This window comes from Zingiber officinale, chromosome 1B, assembly GCF_018446385.1.
Source record: "Zingiber officinale cultivar Zhangliang chromosome 1B, Zo_v1.1, whole genome shotgun sequence".
NCBI classification, from domain to species: Eukaryota; Viridiplantae; Streptophyta; class Magnoliopsida; order Zingiberales; family Zingiberaceae; genus Zingiber; species Zingiber officinale.
Window position 1 is genome coordinate 165,691,052 of NC_055986.1, and position 18,836 is coordinate 165,709,887.

Genomic DNA, 18,836 nt, shown 5'->3' on the forward strand with positions numbered 1-18,836 from the left:
TCAGGTTAATTGCGTTGGGCAATTGGCGACGGCCAATAGCGGAGTAGGTTGTGGCTGGAGCTGCGGGTCGAACGGCACGTGATCACTCGCCTACCACCTGCTGCTCAGCTAACTACCTCCCCTCTATTTATACTCCTTCGCCACACTCTTCTCAAAATTGTGAACGATCCCGTCGTTGATTCAGTTCTTCTCGGCGCCGGGGCCGCCATTTCGTTGGCTACAGGTAGATTCGCTTCTCCACTTTCCCTCCCTGGGCTTCAGATTCATCTTCCTGATTTAGATATGACTCGTTTCTGCAAGTCGAGATCTGTTTGATCTGCGGAGCCGCGGGCGGAATCCAGTTGATGCCCGCTCTCATTGTAATCGCTCATCTGGCGCCCTTTTTTTTTTTATATATATTCTTGGAATGTTTTTGGTCGATTTTCGGGGTTGTCGTTCATGAATACCTGGGTTTCTCGCGTTTTCTGGATCTTCCGGGTGTTTCGATATTGGATCTTCATTTGTTGTTCTTCTCATGAAGTATCGGGGGTTGGAATTTTACTTGAAGCCTTTTGTGTTTTGGCCAAGGTTTTAGTCCATACATTTTAGGAACTCTTAATTTTAGGTCGTGCCTTGGTATATAGGCAAAATGTTGCAGCAGTTTAATCCAAATATCACCAACAATTCTGCAACCTTGACATGGGTTTGACAATCTCATTAGAAACACATAATCCTAGCACAAAAGGATTCTTCCTTAAGGACGGATTGAAGTTGGACAGAATACCGATTATTCTGGAGGCTGGAATTTCCAAGAGGACAGAGCAATCGCCAAACACAAAGATGTCATCTCTAGGTTTAACCGAATAAAATTGATTCAAAATAAAAGATAATGTCTTAACATCAACTAAACAATGGTTTAAGTAGTCTCAAAATTCTAACGATGCAAAAGATGAAAATAACCCTAAAACAATGACAAAAGTTGTTTGGAGCCTCCGAAAAAGCTTTAAACGATGTTTTGGGCCTTAGATTGGGCTGTTACAAGTACACTCAGTAATCAATTATAGATCTCTGAACGAGCTTCGATTTGATATATTAAAGGTCTCATGGTTAAACTCAAGTTAAAAGTTATGGTCTCGCAAAACTCGGATCCTCCTACATCACGGATCTAATACATATCCTATCTTCTTAAGAGCTAAAATGGCTTGTTTAACTTGAGAGGAACTAATGGGAGGGATTTTAATGTTCCAAAGGCCTTTTCCAAACTGGTCCTATCAGTGAGAATCACACCCGTGAATGCCTACAACTATGTCGTCTAGAATAATTATTATTTTATTCAACATATGCTAATGATTTATGAGTGATTGTGTCTGATGCCTAATAATAGTTCTACCACTACTGGGTATGAACTTCCCAGATATCTCTTAATTAATTCCGGTCAATAAATTTTTTACTTTCCTAGAAATTTTTCTTATTTATGAAAGCAATTGTTTCAAGTAATATCCTATTGAAAGACGTTTAGCAATAGTGGGCTTCCTTTTTACATTTCAAGTTTTGTCTAGTCTGTGTGTTTACTCATCCAAATGCCAGATTTTCAAAGTCACACCGTAAACCCGTCATTACTGTCCTTAAGAGTATCCTTCTATACTAGCAAAGCTGCAATGGAAAATTTTGTATGGTTGATTATTCTATTTTAGTAATTCATATTTTTTGCTTTGTTTTAAATGCATGGCTTGGCAAAAACCTTCTATAATGACACAAACCTAACCTTATCAAACTGTTTATTCCTTTTTGGAATGGTAGTGAGTCAGTTCTATCTTTTATAACTAATTGAAAATTGCTAATTGTTTATTCCTTTTTTTTTTCTGAAGATTGTCATTTACATGAATTTGCAAAATTGAAGGTATCTCTCTTAAACAAACTATTGGTACACTGACCATAATGTTAGGGAGAATCCATTAGGGTTCTTATTTCATACTTTTTCTTTCCAAGTTTCATTTCCCTACTATTGTAATGCTTCTATTTGTTGCTGCTTGATATATTTTGCTATGTTTGACCTTTGTATTCATAGTTATTGGTTCATTCTTTCTCATAAAAGTTACAAATTTGTATTAATTACAGGTCATTTTTGTGCTATCTCACATAATGGCCACTGGACAGATTTTCTCGCGAAATACTCAAGCTCTATTTTACAATTATAAGCAACTTCCAATCCAGAGGATGCTTGATTTTGACTTCCTTTGTGGTATGATAATGTTTTTCTTTTTCATTTTTTTTTTGGTTTCCTTGTGTACCCACACTTATTTTTGAGAGTTACACTTTTTTATTTATCTTTGAATTTTCTTATTCAATTATTATAGGAAGAGAAACACCCTCCGTTGCGGGAATAATAAATCCAGGTTCAGAGGGGTTTCAAAAGCTCTTTTTCGGCCTGGAAGAAATTGCAATTCCTGTCCATTCAACGTAAGACATCCACTACATCTGCATTGATACTAGAGACTTTTATGCATGTGGATATCATCCCTTAATAGTTACTTAAGCAATAAAATGATTAGATCACTATAGCCTGTCAATTTCACTCTTGTGTATCTGATTCTTTTTTGTGCGGAGCTCATCATCTTGACAACATAGATATTTCCTTTGCCTATTTTGGTGCCATGAATTTGTCTTCAAGTAGGTCAGATATCAGGAAATTTTGATAATATGTCAATAAGAGAATTTCGGAACAGTACGATCCAGTGACACAAAGATGGAATAGCTTAGGCATTTTCTACATGATTCCTTGTACAGTTGGGCATTTACAATGATTAAAATGAGAAAGCATAGTACATAGGTTCTATGGAAGTTCTTTACTTCATCAAATTGATAGCATTACATGGAAACTACTTTAGGCACTACATGCAGGCCATATTTAATACCTTACCTATGATTCTATTATGTCCAACTGAAATAGTCTATTCGGTGACTTCCAGTTGACAATAAGGTTAAGCAAACTTGTAAGCTCCAAATAGCTATTTTTACATATTGGAAATTGGTTTATATTGATTTGATAACTTGTTTTGAATTTTCAATAAATCTCGCTTTCAGTTTATTAACTGTAACTTTTAGCTTCTATTGTTTGATTTGCCAGAAAACTTTCTTGATGTTTCTTGTGTGTTTAAACTGCAGCATTGAAGCAGCATGTGTGGCACACCCAGCTGCAGATGTTTTTATCAATTTTGCATCATTCAGAAGGTAAGTGATTTTTCTGTTTTTTGTTTCCTTAAAAAAGTGCATTTTCTTGATACTATGCTTTTATTGTTAAACGGGAGGCATTTCCTTTTTTTTTTTTGTATAAGAAAAGGGAGGCATTTTCTTTATACTATGCTAAATTGTTAATGCAGTGCGGCAGCCTCTTCTATGTCAGCTTTGAAGCAACATACCATTAGAGTAGTTGCTATTATAGCTGAAGGTGTTCCAGAGACAGACACAAAGCAACTAATTGCATATGCAAGAGCTAATAACAAGGTTGGAAACATGAAAAGACTAAAGAATTTCGTCATTCAGTTAGAATAAAAAAGAATTTAGATCTTATAGGTTGAAGGTTTAGAATTGAAAAAATATATGGCAGAAATAAATTTGGTAGGAAATGGAGAAAATTTGGTGGATTAGTTAATTGGTTTACTGTGTATCTTTCCTGCACCAATTTCTAATTTCATGTTTAATACATTTTCGAAGCTGGTTTCAGGTAGTTATTGGTCCAGCCACTGTTGGAGGCATTCAATCTGGTGCGTTTAAGATTGGTGACACTGCTGGAACAATTGACAATATAATTCAATGCAAGCTTTACAGGCCTGGTTCTGTTGGATTTGTGTCTAAATCGGTACTTGTTCTCTCATTATAATATTGCATTTTCTAAACTTGTTTTGTTTAAGTGGGTTTTCCTTCGTCTATAGTAATTTTGTTATTATTGTAGTCATTGGTAAAAAAACTTCTACAATGGGCAATATGTTGCCACTCATTCTAACGAGGGCAGGTTGTGATTGCCAGGGATCAAGCTTAGATAAGTGCTGCTCTTGGTTATCATCTAGGATACCAAAGAATGAATCAAAAAACACACCAAAGTAGGGAAAGCGTGATTGGGCTATTGGTGTAAAATGCATAAATAGTTAGAGTGTGTTCTCTCAACAACTATTGTTTAGTGGAAATGTGGAATTAGTCAAGTTCTCAGAACATTGTAATTAGGCATGCTCAGTGTGAGCAATTCCGAGGTGGGTGATTGAACAGGAAGCTCTTCACCTTGGAGTTCAATTCCACCATGCAATAAAACCCTGAGGCCAATAGTATAAGATATTGGTCAAAGCAGACAGTACTTTGATGGCATTGAATACATGATATGTTACAGAATATTTTTCATTGGTATTCATTCATGACTACCTTGATTGGCGGACACCTTTTATTCTAAAGGCAAGTCATTAGAGTCCAAGTAAAAGTAAAGGTATTTGCTGTTCTAGACAAGTTATGAATATATCCCCTCTTCTGTTGATCATAGTTGTTTTGCCTAATAACTTTGTTAATCAGTCGCAAGCTCTAAATACCACCTTTTTTGTTTGGCAGACTCAAATTTGAATTGGCGTACCTCTCCAACTAACTCAAATTTGAACAAAATGTTTGTCGTAAAGCAACCTAATAAATGACATTTGGATATATCTTTTTCTATCAAATTAATATATTTGATTATTACTGAGTAATTTTCAGAACAAGTTCACATAGTTCTAAGGTGTGTCTAACAATACGATGAAGATACAGTGATACCTTTTTCATAAAATTGTATATTCTTATGCTCAAGAAGGGGAGCCTTGGCGCAATGGTAAAGTTGTTGTCATGCGACCAAAAGGTCACAGGTTCGAAACCTGGAAACTGTAGGACCGTGATCGTTCGATAGAGGGGGGGGTGAATATCGATTCGAAAACTTGAGTGTAAAAGTACGCAGCGGAAAAGTAAATGAACACAATTGATTTTACTTCGTTCGGAGCCTGTGACGACTCCTACTCGAAGGCCCGTGGTCCTTGACCACTTTCGTTGGGCAATCACTAGCAATTCGAATGTGATTACAAAAAGAGTGCAAGAAATGCTAATGAAACAAAACACAAAGCTATACCGACAGAAAAGAAAGCTTAAAGAGCAAGGGCGCGTTGTCGGAGCTTTGTTAGCGTCGCTGGAGCACAGAGCAGCAAAGCAATCTGGGAATTCTGAGATGTTCTGAGTTGTTTTTGAAGCTCCACCCTTGGGGCTTCTTTTATATGCTGCTCCGGGCGCCTGGATCCCTTCTGGGCGCCCTGGTGCGACGTGGCAAGTCCAGTCAGGATGCTCCACGTGGCGAGGCGACGCAGAGGATAAAAGTTGCCTCCGGGCGCCCGGACCACCTTTTTCCAGAGATTCCTTCTCCTGCAAAACAAGGTTAGTCCGAGGCAAAAACATATCCTGCAACACAGATTGTTAGCACAATTTATAGAGTATGAATTAACAGAAAAAGTATGACTTAGATTCCGTTTTTCCGAGACCGGAATCTAGTCACGATCTCGACTTAGATATCCGAAATGGATCTAAGCCGGATCGACGCCTAATGTTCCCTTCCTGGGAACGCGTCCTCGCAGTCACTCCCCTCCAGTGACTTACCTCACTTACCTGCCAGACGTCCGGTCAGCCCGTCGACCCGTCTGGACTTCGTGCCAGCTATCCGGTCAGCCCGTCGACCTAGCTGGGCTTCGTGCCTAAGCGTCCGGTCAGCCCGTCGACCCGCTTGGACTTCATGCCAGCTATCCGGTCAGCCCGTCGACCTAGCTGGGCTTCGTGCCAGACATCCGGTCAGCCCGTCGACCTGTCTGGACTTCTCCTGCACACTCGATCAGAGTGTTAGACAACAACAAGCTAACTTAACCTGATTTGTCATTCATCAAAGCCTGGGTTAAATCGTTAGTGCAAACCGCACCAACAATCTCCCCCTTTTTGATGGAATGACAACCTGGTTAAGTTAGTGAAGACATTTGCAAGAAAACAACATGACAACATGCATTTAATGTGGTTTTTTAAGTTAGTTTGTATTTTCAGTTTGGTTCAGCTAACTTAACCACCTAACCCTCCCCCTTTGGCATTCATCAAAAATAAGCATGGATTAACTAATCATAGACTTTAGAAAGAAATGTCAAGATAATCTGGGGGAGTTTAAACTTTTTGAAAACTTGTTTAAAGCATTAGCTTTTAGCTTTTAGAAAAACAGCTTTCAAACATAAGTGTATAAGTTCTAAATTTCAAGATCAAGTTTTGAATTTTCAAATCACGTTTCAACTTTGAAACGCTTTTCAAACATAAGTTTTCAAAATCAAAATTCCAAAACTAAGTTCTATTTTTCAAAACTGATTGAAATTTATTTTTCAACACTAAGTTTGTAAAAGATTCAATTTTTAAAACTAATTTAACGTTCAAATCAAATTGTCAAAATTAAGTAAAATCAAATTTTAAGAACTAGATTTTTAAATTCAATTTTCAAAACTAAGTTAAATCTAATTTTCAAAATCAATTTTCAATAAAAAGTAAAACCCAATTCTTAAAAGCAACTTAGTTTTATAAGAGTTAGTTTTCAAAAATAGGTTTAAGAAATTTTTAAGAAAACATTTTTCAAACACAATTTTAAAATATTTTAAATAAAGGGAAATTTTAATTAATTCCTCCCCTGAACCTGACATAAAATTTTGAAAATATTTACTAAAAATATTCAAAGTAGATTTTTTTTTTTTTTTTCAAAACCTTAGTTTATAAAATCCAATTTACAAGTTTTATAAAAGCTAGTTTTTAAAAAAGATTTTATCAAATTAGATTTCCAAATATCAGATTTTTTAAAAGGAATTTTAAGAGAAGACATTATTTTTAAAGCTGAGAGAATAATTTTGGTGCTAGGTGTAAAAAAAATGATTTAATCCTCCCCCTAAACCTGATATCTAAAATAAAGCTTTTGAAAATAATTGCTAAGAATTTTTAATATAAGATTTTCAAAGTAATTGGGGTAGAATTTTCTAAGGAGATTTTAAAGAGAAAAAATAACACTTAAGGAGATTAAAAAAAACCTCCCCCTGAATTTGATACTCCTTTAATTTATTACTCTCCTTTAATTTATTAATTTTTCTAGGGGATTTAAAAAGAAAAAAATTGAACCTCCCCCTGAATTGGTTAATCCCCTTAATTTAATATCTCCCCCTTAAGTTAATACTAAAGTTTGGTTATGTTAAATTTCAAAGCCCTAACACATTTGTCTAATTTAGTAACACTTATATTATTATCTCTGTATCCTTGTTATAACTATTTATTTGAATTTGATTAATCAATTATTAATTAATTTTAGATTCAGGCGCTTAACATTAGTTTAAAGTTAAATAAGATAAAATTTTATTAATTCAATAACAGTTAAGCATTCTCAATAATTTATTGATTAGTTTTTACTAGATTTAATAATTTAATACTTAGTGAAATAATTTAAATTTCATATTACCTAATTGAGTTGGTCAATGAAAGTGTTAGTTATAATTATTATTATTATTTTTATTTATTTATTTAATCTTTTTTTTTTAAGGGGATTTCTAAAACAGCATTTAAAAAGAATTTAAAATGATTTTTATAATATGTTTTATGTCAATTAACATACGTTTGATTCAGTTTTGATTTTAGATTTAAATTAATATTAGTGGTTAATTCAAGTTTAAGTTTAATTTTAAGTTTAAGTTTAATTTTAAGTTTAAGTTAAAATTTAAGTTTAAGTTAAAAATTTTTAATTTTAATTGTAATTTCAATATTGAGTTTTAATTTAAGATTTAATTTTCAGTTAAGTTAAATTAACAAATAATTTTAAGGTTAAAATGATGTTTAAGATTAAAAATGAGTTTAAAGTCAAAATAATAATTTTTAAAGTGAAAATAATCTATAGAAATAATTTATTATTATTACTATTTTTTTTAGGTTAACAGAATTTTATTATAGTGAAAAAATAAGAAGAATTTTTCAAAATGATACATAATTTTTTAAAAAAGTTTTAAAACGATTTTTAAAATAGTTTTTTTTTAAATAAATTTTAATAATTTTTTTTTAAACAATTTTTAAGTTTAAAATAATTTTAAAAATATTTTTTAAGTTAATTAAAATAATTTTTATATTAAAATAATTTTAAGTTAAAATAATTTTTAACTTAAAATAATTTTTATGTTAAAATAATTTTTAAGTTAAAATGATTTTAAAAATATTTTTTAAGTTAGAAAAAATAATTTTTAAGTTAAAATAATTTTTATGTTAAATTATTTTTTTTTAAAATAATTTTTAAAAGAGTTTTTAAATAATTTTTTAAATGAATTTTTAAATGAGTTTTTAAAGAGTTTTTAAAGAATTTTTAAAAAAGTTTTTAAAGAATTTTTAAAATAATTTTTAAAGAATTTTTAAAATAGTTTTTAAAGAATATTTAAAAGAGTTTTTAAAGAATTTTTAAAAGAGTTTTTAAAGAATTTTTAAAATAATTTTTAAAGAATTTTTAAAATAGTTTTTAAAGAATTTTTAAAATAGTTTTCAAAGAATTTTTAAAATAATTTTTAAAGAATTTTTAAAATAGTTTTTAAAGAATTTTTAAAATAATTTTTAAAGAATTTTTAAAATAGTTTTTAAATAATTTTTAAAATAGTTTTCAAAGAATTTTTAAAATAGTTTAAAGAATTTTTAAAATAGTTTTTAAAGAATTTTTAAAATAGTTTAAAGAATTTTTAAAATAGTTTTTAAAGAATTTTTAAAAGAATTTTTAAAGAATTTTTAAAATAGTTTTTAAATAATTTTTAAAATAGTTTTCAAAGAATTTTTAAAATAGTTTAAAGAATTTTTAAAATAGTTTTTAAAGAATTTTTAAAATAGTTTAAAGAATTTTTAAAATAGTTTTTAAAGAATTTTTAAAAGAATTTTTAAAGAATTTTTAAAATAGTTTTTAAAGAATATTTAAAATAGTTTTTAAAGAATTTTTAAAATAGTTTTCAAAGAATTTTTAAAATAGTTTAAATAATTTTTAAAATAGTTTAAAGAATTTTTAAAAGAGTTTTTAAAGAATTTTTAAAATAATTTTTAAAGAGTTTTTAAAATAATTTTTAAAGAGTTTTTAAAATAGTTTTTTAAAGAATTTTTAAAATAATTTTTAAAGAATTTTTAAAAGAGTTTTTAAAGAATTTTTTTAAATAGTTTTTAAAGAATTTTTTTTTTAAAAAAAATAGTTTTTAAAAATTTTTTAAAATATATATATATTTTTTTAAATAATTAAGTTAAAATAATTTTTAGTTTAAAATAAATTTTTCATTTAAAATAATTTTTAGGTTAAAATAAATTTTTAAGTAAAAAAAAATTAAGTTTAATTTTTGAAATAAATTTTTAAAAAATTTAATTTTAATTTAATTTAATTTAATTTAATTTTAATTAATTTTAATTAATTTTAATTTAGTTTGAAATTCGAAATTTAGTTTTAACTTGAAATTCAAAATTTAATTTTAATTCAAAATTTAATTTTAATTAATTTTAATTTAGTTTGAAAATTAATTAATTTAATCCTTATTCATCTCACCCGATCTAGATTATCAATCAGGGAATCCTATAATTTTGTGAGATGAATTAGATTTAATTACAGAGTTTGGTTTAACTGTGTTAGATTCAGGTTTAGCTTTGGTCTCAACAAATAGGCATTCTTCGGATAAACTTCTAAGCTTGGTGAATCACTTGGACGTCATTAGAAGTAACCAACTTTTCGAGGTTTTCCGAATAGTTCTATCCACGGAGCTTAGTACTAAACCTTGGTCTAACTAGTTAGGATCCATTTAAAGGTAGCTTCGGTCGGTTCCACTTGGCCAAATGCACCAGATTGAAGCCATATCTTTCTAGACATGCGATGCCCAAGCTTCCCCAACGTACTATCATCAAAAACTTCACCAGTACCATGATTCAAGTTAAACTTGAACCCTCTTTAACTAGTCCTAATTACCCTATCGGGTAGGTTGGTTGGGGTTACCCTTTTCGGGTAGGTTGGTTAGGGTTACCCTGTCGGGTAGGTTAGTTTTGGAGGTGCCAGCTATTCTGGAACCTCCCCCTAATTATTGGCCATTAATTTAGTTTTTAGTTCTGGGTTTATTATAGTTAAGTTTTGGTTAAAATTTAATGTTTAATTTGTAATTTAGATTCAAAATTTTTAATTTTTAATTAATTAAATTAGTCAAATTATCTTTCTTTAATAGCTTATTTTTAAAGTTTAAGTTTTTATTTATTTTTAAATTTGAATTAATTAAATTGTTTGAATTATATTTCTTTAAAGGTTTATCTTTTAACCTTTTATTAATCATTAATTTTGAATTTTTCAGATTATCTTTATTTAATATGTTATTTTTAACTTTTAATTTTAATTTTGTTAAATTTAGTTTTGATTTTATCAAAGTGTTTGATTTTATTCTTATATTTTCTTTATTTTTTAAGTTGATATAATTAGTGGAATTTATTAGATTATTCTTATAATTAAAATTTAATTTTTTATTAATTAAATTATCTTGGGTTTGGATAGGATTTTCTAGATTAATATTGTCTAGATTATTAAATAATTTATTAATTTTATCTAGATCAATATTCACCTTGTCATCTCTATCATTTGAGTTTTCAGATTTGTTTAGGTTCAAGTTTGAATTTTTTAAATTAATTGGATTTGTTTTATCAGATAATATCCTAGGGGTATTTTTATAATTATTGTCAACTATATTATTTTCACATATATTTTCAGAAATAACTAGATCAATACTCATATTTTCTAAACTACTATTAGCAGGGGTATTTTGGTAAATATCACTAACCTTGAGCGCAACCCCTAATTCAGTAGGCTTTTCGATTGGATCTAACCCGAGTTCAGATTCGATTTTTACTTGATCCTCGAGCTCCATCGGCTCCTCGTGAAGTTTGATCAATTGGGTCCAAAGCTCATGTGCATCTTTGTACTTTTTTACTCTGCATAAAACATTGTTAGGTAAAACATTACAAATGATTTTACTTACCTTTTTGTTCAGTTCCGAGTTTTGAGAAGGTTTCCTCAAAATTAGCATATAATCGATGTCTACACTTCCTAAGAAGCATTCCATTAATCGCTTCCAGTAGTTGAAGTCTTCATGATCGTATGGTGGTGGTTCGCAGGGGTTCCGTCCTTCTTGAAGAGTCATTATTCTTGCACACAGAGAAACAGAAAAAAAATCCCAAGACTTGGTCTTGGATTAGCAGTGCTGAAAAAAATAATATTTTTTAAATACTAAACAATGGTGAAAAGATGGCGATGTATTTTTCAAAACCGTTTTGGAGGGAAAAAAACGAAAGGCGTAAGGTTTTATTTAAAAGACAAACAATATCTAAATTTTTTTTTCTTTAAAACGACCCCCCTTTGCTTGATTGGTGGTTGCACCAAATCAGAGCGGTACCTGCTCTGATACCACTTGTAGGATCGTGATCGTTCGATAGAGGGGGGGGGGGGTGAATATCGATTCGAAAACTTGAGTGTAAAAGTATGCAGCGGAAAAGTAAATGAACACAATTGATTTTACTTCGTTCGGAGCCTGTGACGACTCCTACTCGAAGGCCCGTGGTCCTTGACCACTTTCGTTGGGCAATCACTAGCAATTCGAATGTGATTACAAAAAGAGTGCAAGAAATGCTAATGAAACAAAACACAAAGCTATACCAACAGAAAAGAAAGCTTAAAGAGCAAGGGCGCGTTGTCGTAGCTTTGTTAGCGTCGCTGGAGCACAGAGCAGCAAAGCAATCTGGGAATTTTGAGATGTTCTGAGTTGTTTTTGAAGCTCCACCCTTGGGGCTTCTTTTATATGCTGCTCCGGGCGCCTGGATCCCTTCTGGGCGCCCTGGTGCGACGTGGCAAGTCCAGTCAGGATGCTCCACGTGGCGAGGCGACGCAGAGGATAAAAGTCCGGGCGCCCGGACCTCCGGGCGCTCGGACCACCTTTTTCCAAAGATTCCTTCTCCTGCAAAACAAGGTTAGTCCGAGGCAAAAACATATCCTGCAACACAGATTGTTAGCACAATTTATAGAGTATGAATTAACAGAAAAAGTATGACTTAGATTCCGTCTTTCCGAGACCGGAATCTAGTCACGATCTCGACTTAGATATCCGAAATGGATCTAAGCCGGATCGACGCCTAATGTTCCTTTCCTGGGAACGCGTCCTCGCAGTCACTCCCCTCCAGTGACTTACCTCACTTACCTGCCAGACGTCCGGTCAGCCCGTCGACCCGTCTGGACTTCGTGCCAGCTATCCGGTCAGCCCGTCGACCTAGCTAGGCTTCGTGCCTAAGCGTCCGGTCAGCCCGTCGACCCGCTTGGACTTCGTGCCAGCTATCCGGTCAGCCCGTCGACCTAGCTGGGCTTCGTGCCAGACATCCGGTCAGCCCGTCGACCTGTCTGGACTTCTCCTGCACACTCGATCAGAGTGTTAGACAACAACAAGCTAACTTAACCTGATTTGTCATTCATCAAAACCTGGGTTAAATCGTTAGTGCAAACCGCACCAACAGAAACAACCTCTTGCAAAAAGCAGGGTAAGGCTGCGTACAATGGATCCTTCCTCGGGATCCCACATGGCGGGAGCTTCGTGCACCGAGCTGCCCCTTTTTTTTTTTTTTTTTTGTATATCCTTATGCTCGCCTTCACACTAGTAGTTTCAGCAGCATTTTTTGTGAGCCACATAATAGCATTTGGGTAAGCTATACAGATATTGCTAACTAATCCATCCTAACTTTAGTTCTTATGTAACAGAACAGTCATCTTGTTACAAGTTTTAGTGTTTGGAATATCTCTCCAATCTCCATAAATTGTGTTATATAGAGATGCAATTAGTGGACAAATTGATGGCACCATTTACCATGTGGCCAGTCTTGGTGTAAAAGAATTTATGAATATGCATCTAATTCAATGATCTTTACATATTTAATATATATTATCATATTTGATATAATATATACATATATTCATATTCATTTATAATGTCTTTTTAAGAAATAGGAACACACTTATGTTTCTAATTGTTGGCGCCACACACAGATAACATAAACACAGGAGCATTTTGAATTATCAATAGTTTGTAGATTGTGGTAGATCATTCTCATTTCTCAATTAATTAGTATCTTTTGGAGAAACTGTCTCACAGCATTTTCACGTTAAAGCTAATTTCTTGATTGCATTAAACATTAGGTGAGTATGATCCATATTGATCAGGTGCTACTTTTCTCTAGAAACCACATTGGATGGAGGGCCCATGGACAAATATTGTTCCTCTTGTGTTACTTTTAAGTTTTATCTATGTCGACCATTAAATGTCCCAAAAATAGAGCTAACTATTTCTGACCCATATATCATGGATAAAGTCATGGTTCCCCTGTGTAGCACAAATCATACTAATTGGTATGCCACTAGTCACACTTTTATTGTGATTCTTGATGTTTCATGTTCTATAAAAATAAATTACATCACAATATTTTCCCTCAAATCACTTATCACTATCCATGTGCTAACAGATAATGCTTGTAAAATATGTTCTTCTCTCCTTGCTTAAAAATTACTTGAACTAATTTTATTTAATTCATCAGGTATAATAACTATTTTGTGTGGTTATAGGGTGGCATGTCAAATGAACTTTACAACACAATTGCACGCGTCACAGATGGAATTTATGAAGGTGATATTACTTTTCTTTTTCCAAGTTAATGATACTTCTCATTGTGAAATTTTGATCTGAGTTCTAGATGATTTTCTATTTCAGGTATTGCAATTGGAGGAGATGTTTTTCCTGGCTCAACTCTTTCTGATCATGTCCTGCGCTTTAACAACATCCCTCAAGTATATTACCAGGAAAATAATCTTCTTGAATACTGTAGAAAGGCTCTTCAGTTAACATCTCTCAACTATAGAAAAAACTGTATATCACCATGAAAGTAATTTTCTCAAGTAGTAGAAAAGCTCTAGCGAACGACATCCCTCACACCCCTCAACTATACATAAAGCTCTTTAGTGATTGACAACATTAATTTAATCTATCGATCACTTGTCATGTATTGCAGCATTTAAAATGTACTGTAGCTGAATAGATTTGATCAATATAAACTTCTTTGCAGAAAAGGAAAATTACTAAACATTGCCTTTAATATTTGTTTATCACGTATATTGCTTTTGATCTATTTAGGTCAAGATGATGGTTGTGTTGGGGGAATTAGGTGGGAGAGATGAGTACTCCCTAGTTGAGGCTCTAAAAGAAGGAAAAGTTCATAAACCAGTTGTGGCTTGGGTTAGTGGAACATGTGCCCGTCTATTCAAATCTGAAGTGCAATTTGGTCATGCTGTGAGTTGAACTTGATCTTTTCAATCTCATGTTATCTTTGTGACCACTTCTACTGGTTATGATTGAAATCATTATGCCTTATTTTTGTTTTTTCCTCAATTCACTAAACTAGGCTGCAAAAAGTGGTGGTGAGTTGGAATCAGCACAAGCAAAAAATCAGGCTCTAAGAGATACTGGGGCAGTTGTTCCAACTTCGTATGAAGCATTTGAGACTGCTATCAAAGAAACTTTTGAGAAGCTGGTACCTTGTTGCACTTTAGTTTTCTTCTGTGATATAATATTAACTGTTTTTTTATTGACTTGAGAAGAATGTCTGATGCTGTTATCTATATCTTGTTCTCTTTCCGGGATAGGTTGAAGAAGGGCAGATTACTTCTGTACCTGAAATTAAACCTCCTCAAATACCCGAGGATCTTAAATCTGCAATCAAAAGTGGGAAAGTCCGGGCTCCAACTCATATCATCTCCACCATTTCAGATGACAGAGGTTTGATTAGTAAACTATTTTTTTTCATACAGACTTTCTCAATTTTAAACACTTTGCTAAGTCACATGATCTCTATCCACAGGCGATGAACCTTGTTATGCTGGTGTGCCCATGTCTACTATTGTCCAACGTGGCTTTGGTGTGGGTGATGTCATCTCCCTTTTGTGGTTCAAGCGTAGCCTACCACGTTATTGTACACAATTCATTGAGGTCTGTTAAAAAATGAGTTTCTCTCACTTGTTTCAAGTTGACTAGTAAATATTAGCCTGACTTGTATTTTAGTTACCTTATGCAAACACAATCTGCTAATATTTGGTATCCATAACCTTGGTCTCTCACATTATTATTTTCTGTAATTGTTAGATCTGCATCATGTTATGTGCTGATCATGGTCCCTGTGTATCTGGTGCTCATAACACTATAGTTACTGCAAGGGCTGGAAAGGATTTAGTCTCCAGTCTGGTATCAGGTAAGTTCGATTTACTTTGGTTTATGGTAATGATCAAATTGAGAGTTTTTCCTATGGTCATTGGAAGGGAAAATGAGTGACTTCTCAAATATAGGGTTGCTTACAATTGGTCCCCGATTCGGCGGGGCAATCGATGATGCTGCTCGGTACTTCAAAGATGCATATGACAGAGTGAGTATATAAGATCAGGATTTAGACTTGCTAGCGGTGTTTCTGGTGTTTCTGATGTTTTATTTTCTTTATTTATTCAAGTTGCAGCAATACTGAATGTATATCTGCTCTCAGGGCCTCACCCCTTATGAGTTTGTTGAAAGCATGAAAAAGCAGGGTATTCGAGTGCCAGGAATAGGGCACAGGTTTATATCTTTCAGTTTCTAATGATTTTCCCTCTTCTATGAATGATATTCATGATATTTAACTGATATTCATACTATTGAACAAATTTTCAGCACTTTGACACTTTCATGCCATTTCCAAAGAATTATTATACATATACAGTCAATCAGCAAACTAAATATATTTTGGATTTTGTTTGGACATCTCCAACATACTCAAGTTCATCAGAAAACTCCTTTGTTTCCATTATTATGTGCTCTCAAAGTTCATCTTAGTACCTTCTAACAGACTACTTGATCACATTACCTACAAGGCTTCACAATGTCCATCTGCATAATAGTCCTTTTTATTTTTTGGATTGTGATTGCAGCCAAGAACTTCCAAAAGGAAAAGTATGTTTGTGAATGTCATAAAAATTTGTTTAAAACATACACAGACATCTGTTCTTTGGTTGCTAAGTTGATAACCTAAACTTGACTAGGATTCAAATTTGGAATTGATTCTCTCTAAAATAAATAACAAGAAAGCCACAAGTCATTGTAGAGTTTAGACAAAGAGAGATAAGCTTGTAGACAGCGTGACGATGTGTAACAATGAACGTGAAGAGAAAAAGAGAATGCGAAGAGGAAAAAAAGGTAGTTTGAACAAGGAGAATGGTTGTCTTCATTGTAAACATCTTGGCCAAAGACTGTTGTACTTGAGCCTTCTCTGCTTTAAATTTCAGATTCTGAAGCTAGGTTACAGAGACTTAGGTATGAATATCAGATACAGATGTGATTTTCGAAGTTCAACATGGTTGTTTTTAAGATTTTACACTTGACCAATAGGGGTATTTGGCTGTCAACTTAGAGTGTCGTTGACCATCATTAAAAAAATGCACGGAGTGGTATTTTGGTTCATGGTATTATGATGGGACTGATTGGTATTTGTATGTGTAAACCAAAGTTAATAATTTAGTAAGATCTAGCACTAATGCTTGAAATGTAGATACTTAGATGTGCACTAGTTAAACACTGGATTCTTTGATTTGGTAAACTGTCACCTCACTGAGTAAACTGGATTCACTAATTCATATCTACCCTGAATATCTAGTTTGGTTTAAGCCACCTTTTCTGAAGAAAGATGAGGTAATCTTGTAAAGATTAAAAAAAAACTATGGATATTCTATGCTCACATTGCATCATTTGGCTTTCTTTTTCTTTAGTTATCAATAACTATGCTTGTGATGCTCCATATATGACTGGGCAATTTTGCGTAGCCATCTTATGCTTTTGTCCATGTCAATGATAATTTTCATTTTCTGGGAAACAGGATCAAAAGCAGAGACAACATAGATAAAAGAGTGGAGCTCCTGCAAAAGTATGCACACACTTATTTCCCATCTGTGAGGTATATGGAATATGCTGTGCAAGTTGAGGCATACACACTCTCAAAGGCAAACAACTTGGTTCTTAATGTTGATGGCGCAATTGGATCTCTTTTCTTGGATCTTCTAGTTGGAAGTGGAATGTTCAGCAAACAAGAAATTGATGAGATCGTCGAAATTGGATATCTAAATGGTCTGTTTGTGTTGGCACGCTCAATTGGTCTGATTGGGTGAGTTGATGAGTCACTTCTCTACTATCCTTATTCTTTAACCCTGTTTTTCCATGGATTTCATTTTCTTTGTGGCTAATGATGGGTGGTGTAAGTAATGGAAGAATATGATTTATCTATCCTTTCATAGTGTGACATGTGCCCCGCCCCAGTGTAGGAAAAGAGCTTTCTTTAGTCTCATTTGTGTGAGGAGTTGATTCATGAGTTAGTGGACGGAGGGGTATCTCCACTAGGCCCAGTGACTAGTTATTTGGATCGGTGAACCTCTGCTTTCTTTAGTCTCATTTGTAAGAGGAGTTGATTCATGAGTTGGTGGACGGAGGGCAATTTCCACTGTTCCAGTGGCTAGTTATTTGGATTGGTGAACCTCTCTTTGCCTCATGAGTTTGTAGACTGCCACTAAGAAACTGGGGTATATATTCCATCCTTTTGAATGTCGTAGCCAGTTGATATAAATATAGAATAGATGGGAAGTTGACAATAATTGAATCTACCGGGATGAAATATAGGCTTCTCTATGCAAATTATGGTTTACTTGCTTTTTTTTTTTAATATTCGTTGCTTATATGTAACACTTCATTCTTGGAATTCACAGGCACACATTTGATCAGAAGAGACTGAAGCAGCCACTCTACCGTCACCCATGGGAGGATGTTTTGTACACAAAATGATCATTTTCGAACACAGCAAATGCAAATTGCCTTGCATGATCAAATCGTTTTTCCAGGGGCTTCACTCAAGCGTTTAAGCGAAGCATTACGATAGGTTGATTTAGTGATCGAAGGACTTGTTGATTTTTGTTTTGTTTTCAAAGACAAATAAACTGAAAATTAAGTTGGTTTGACCTAATTTTTATAAAACCGATTGAGTTTTATTTTGCTGACATGATCAAGACCATAGTTCTTGTTTCAAGTGTGCTGAAACGATTGACGGATCAATGTTTTAAGCCTCGAAATATTACATTTGATCCGGAGTATTGTTCAGAGGTCACTAAATATGCCAGGGCTGTTAAGGCAGTAAGGACAAATCCTGACGTCCGGCTACAACTTCCGACTATAACTTATGACTCTCAATTCCTGGATACAACTTGCGGCTACAACTTATGACTCCCGGCTACAATTTGTGACTCCTAACTCCTAACTATAACTGCCGACTACCGTGTGGCTCCCAACTTCCATCGATTACATGAGTGAGCTATTGTGGAAGGAGAATTGTTGACCCCACTCACATTATTATTAGAATGGTGGAAGAACGTGGACAATTATTTTAAAGTAAATGGATAGTAATGACTCTTTATTATAGAGAATGTGATAACATCTGAGGAAAATATAGAGACATGACAAGAAAGATCTATTCTTATAAAAAGAGGTACTAAAAGGAAGAGGTGCAGACATACATCTTCTCAAAACCCTAATTTCAAAATATTTCTTTTTCTTCCTCTTCAAAAACTGATTTGAACATCAGAGTAACAACGCCAAGAATTTTTCCGATCATCTCTCTAACCCATTCTTTTCTCTTAGGCCACAAGATAATTATTTCTATACTCTTCA

The 18,836-nt window shown here is 33.2% G+C and overlaps 1 protein-coding gene across 1 annotated transcript; it reads left to right on the top strand.

Moving 5' to 3' along the window:
* Positions 1-75: 75 nt before the first annotated feature.
* On the top strand, positions 76-18,171 carry LOC121988965 (ATP-citrate synthase beta chain protein 1-like). The gene is made up of 17 exons (XM_042542714.1): positions 76-223; positions 2,098-2,221; positions 2,337-2,439; positions 3,145-3,210; positions 3,360-3,483; positions 3,704-3,838; positions 13,679-13,739; positions 13,824-13,900; positions 14,244-14,399; positions 14,512-14,640; positions 14,753-14,885; positions 14,968-15,095; positions 15,249-15,354; positions 15,449-15,525; positions 15,640-15,710; positions 17,002-17,286; positions 17,882-18,171. The coding sequence occupies exons 2-17, from the start codon at positions 2,122-2,124 to the stop codon at positions 17,955-17,957; spliced, it is 1,827 nt and encodes a 608-aa protein (XP_042398648.1). The 5' UTR covers positions 76-223; positions 2,098-2,121; the 3' UTR covers positions 17,958-18,171.
* The last annotated feature ends 665 nt before the right edge of the window (positions 18,172-18,836 follow it).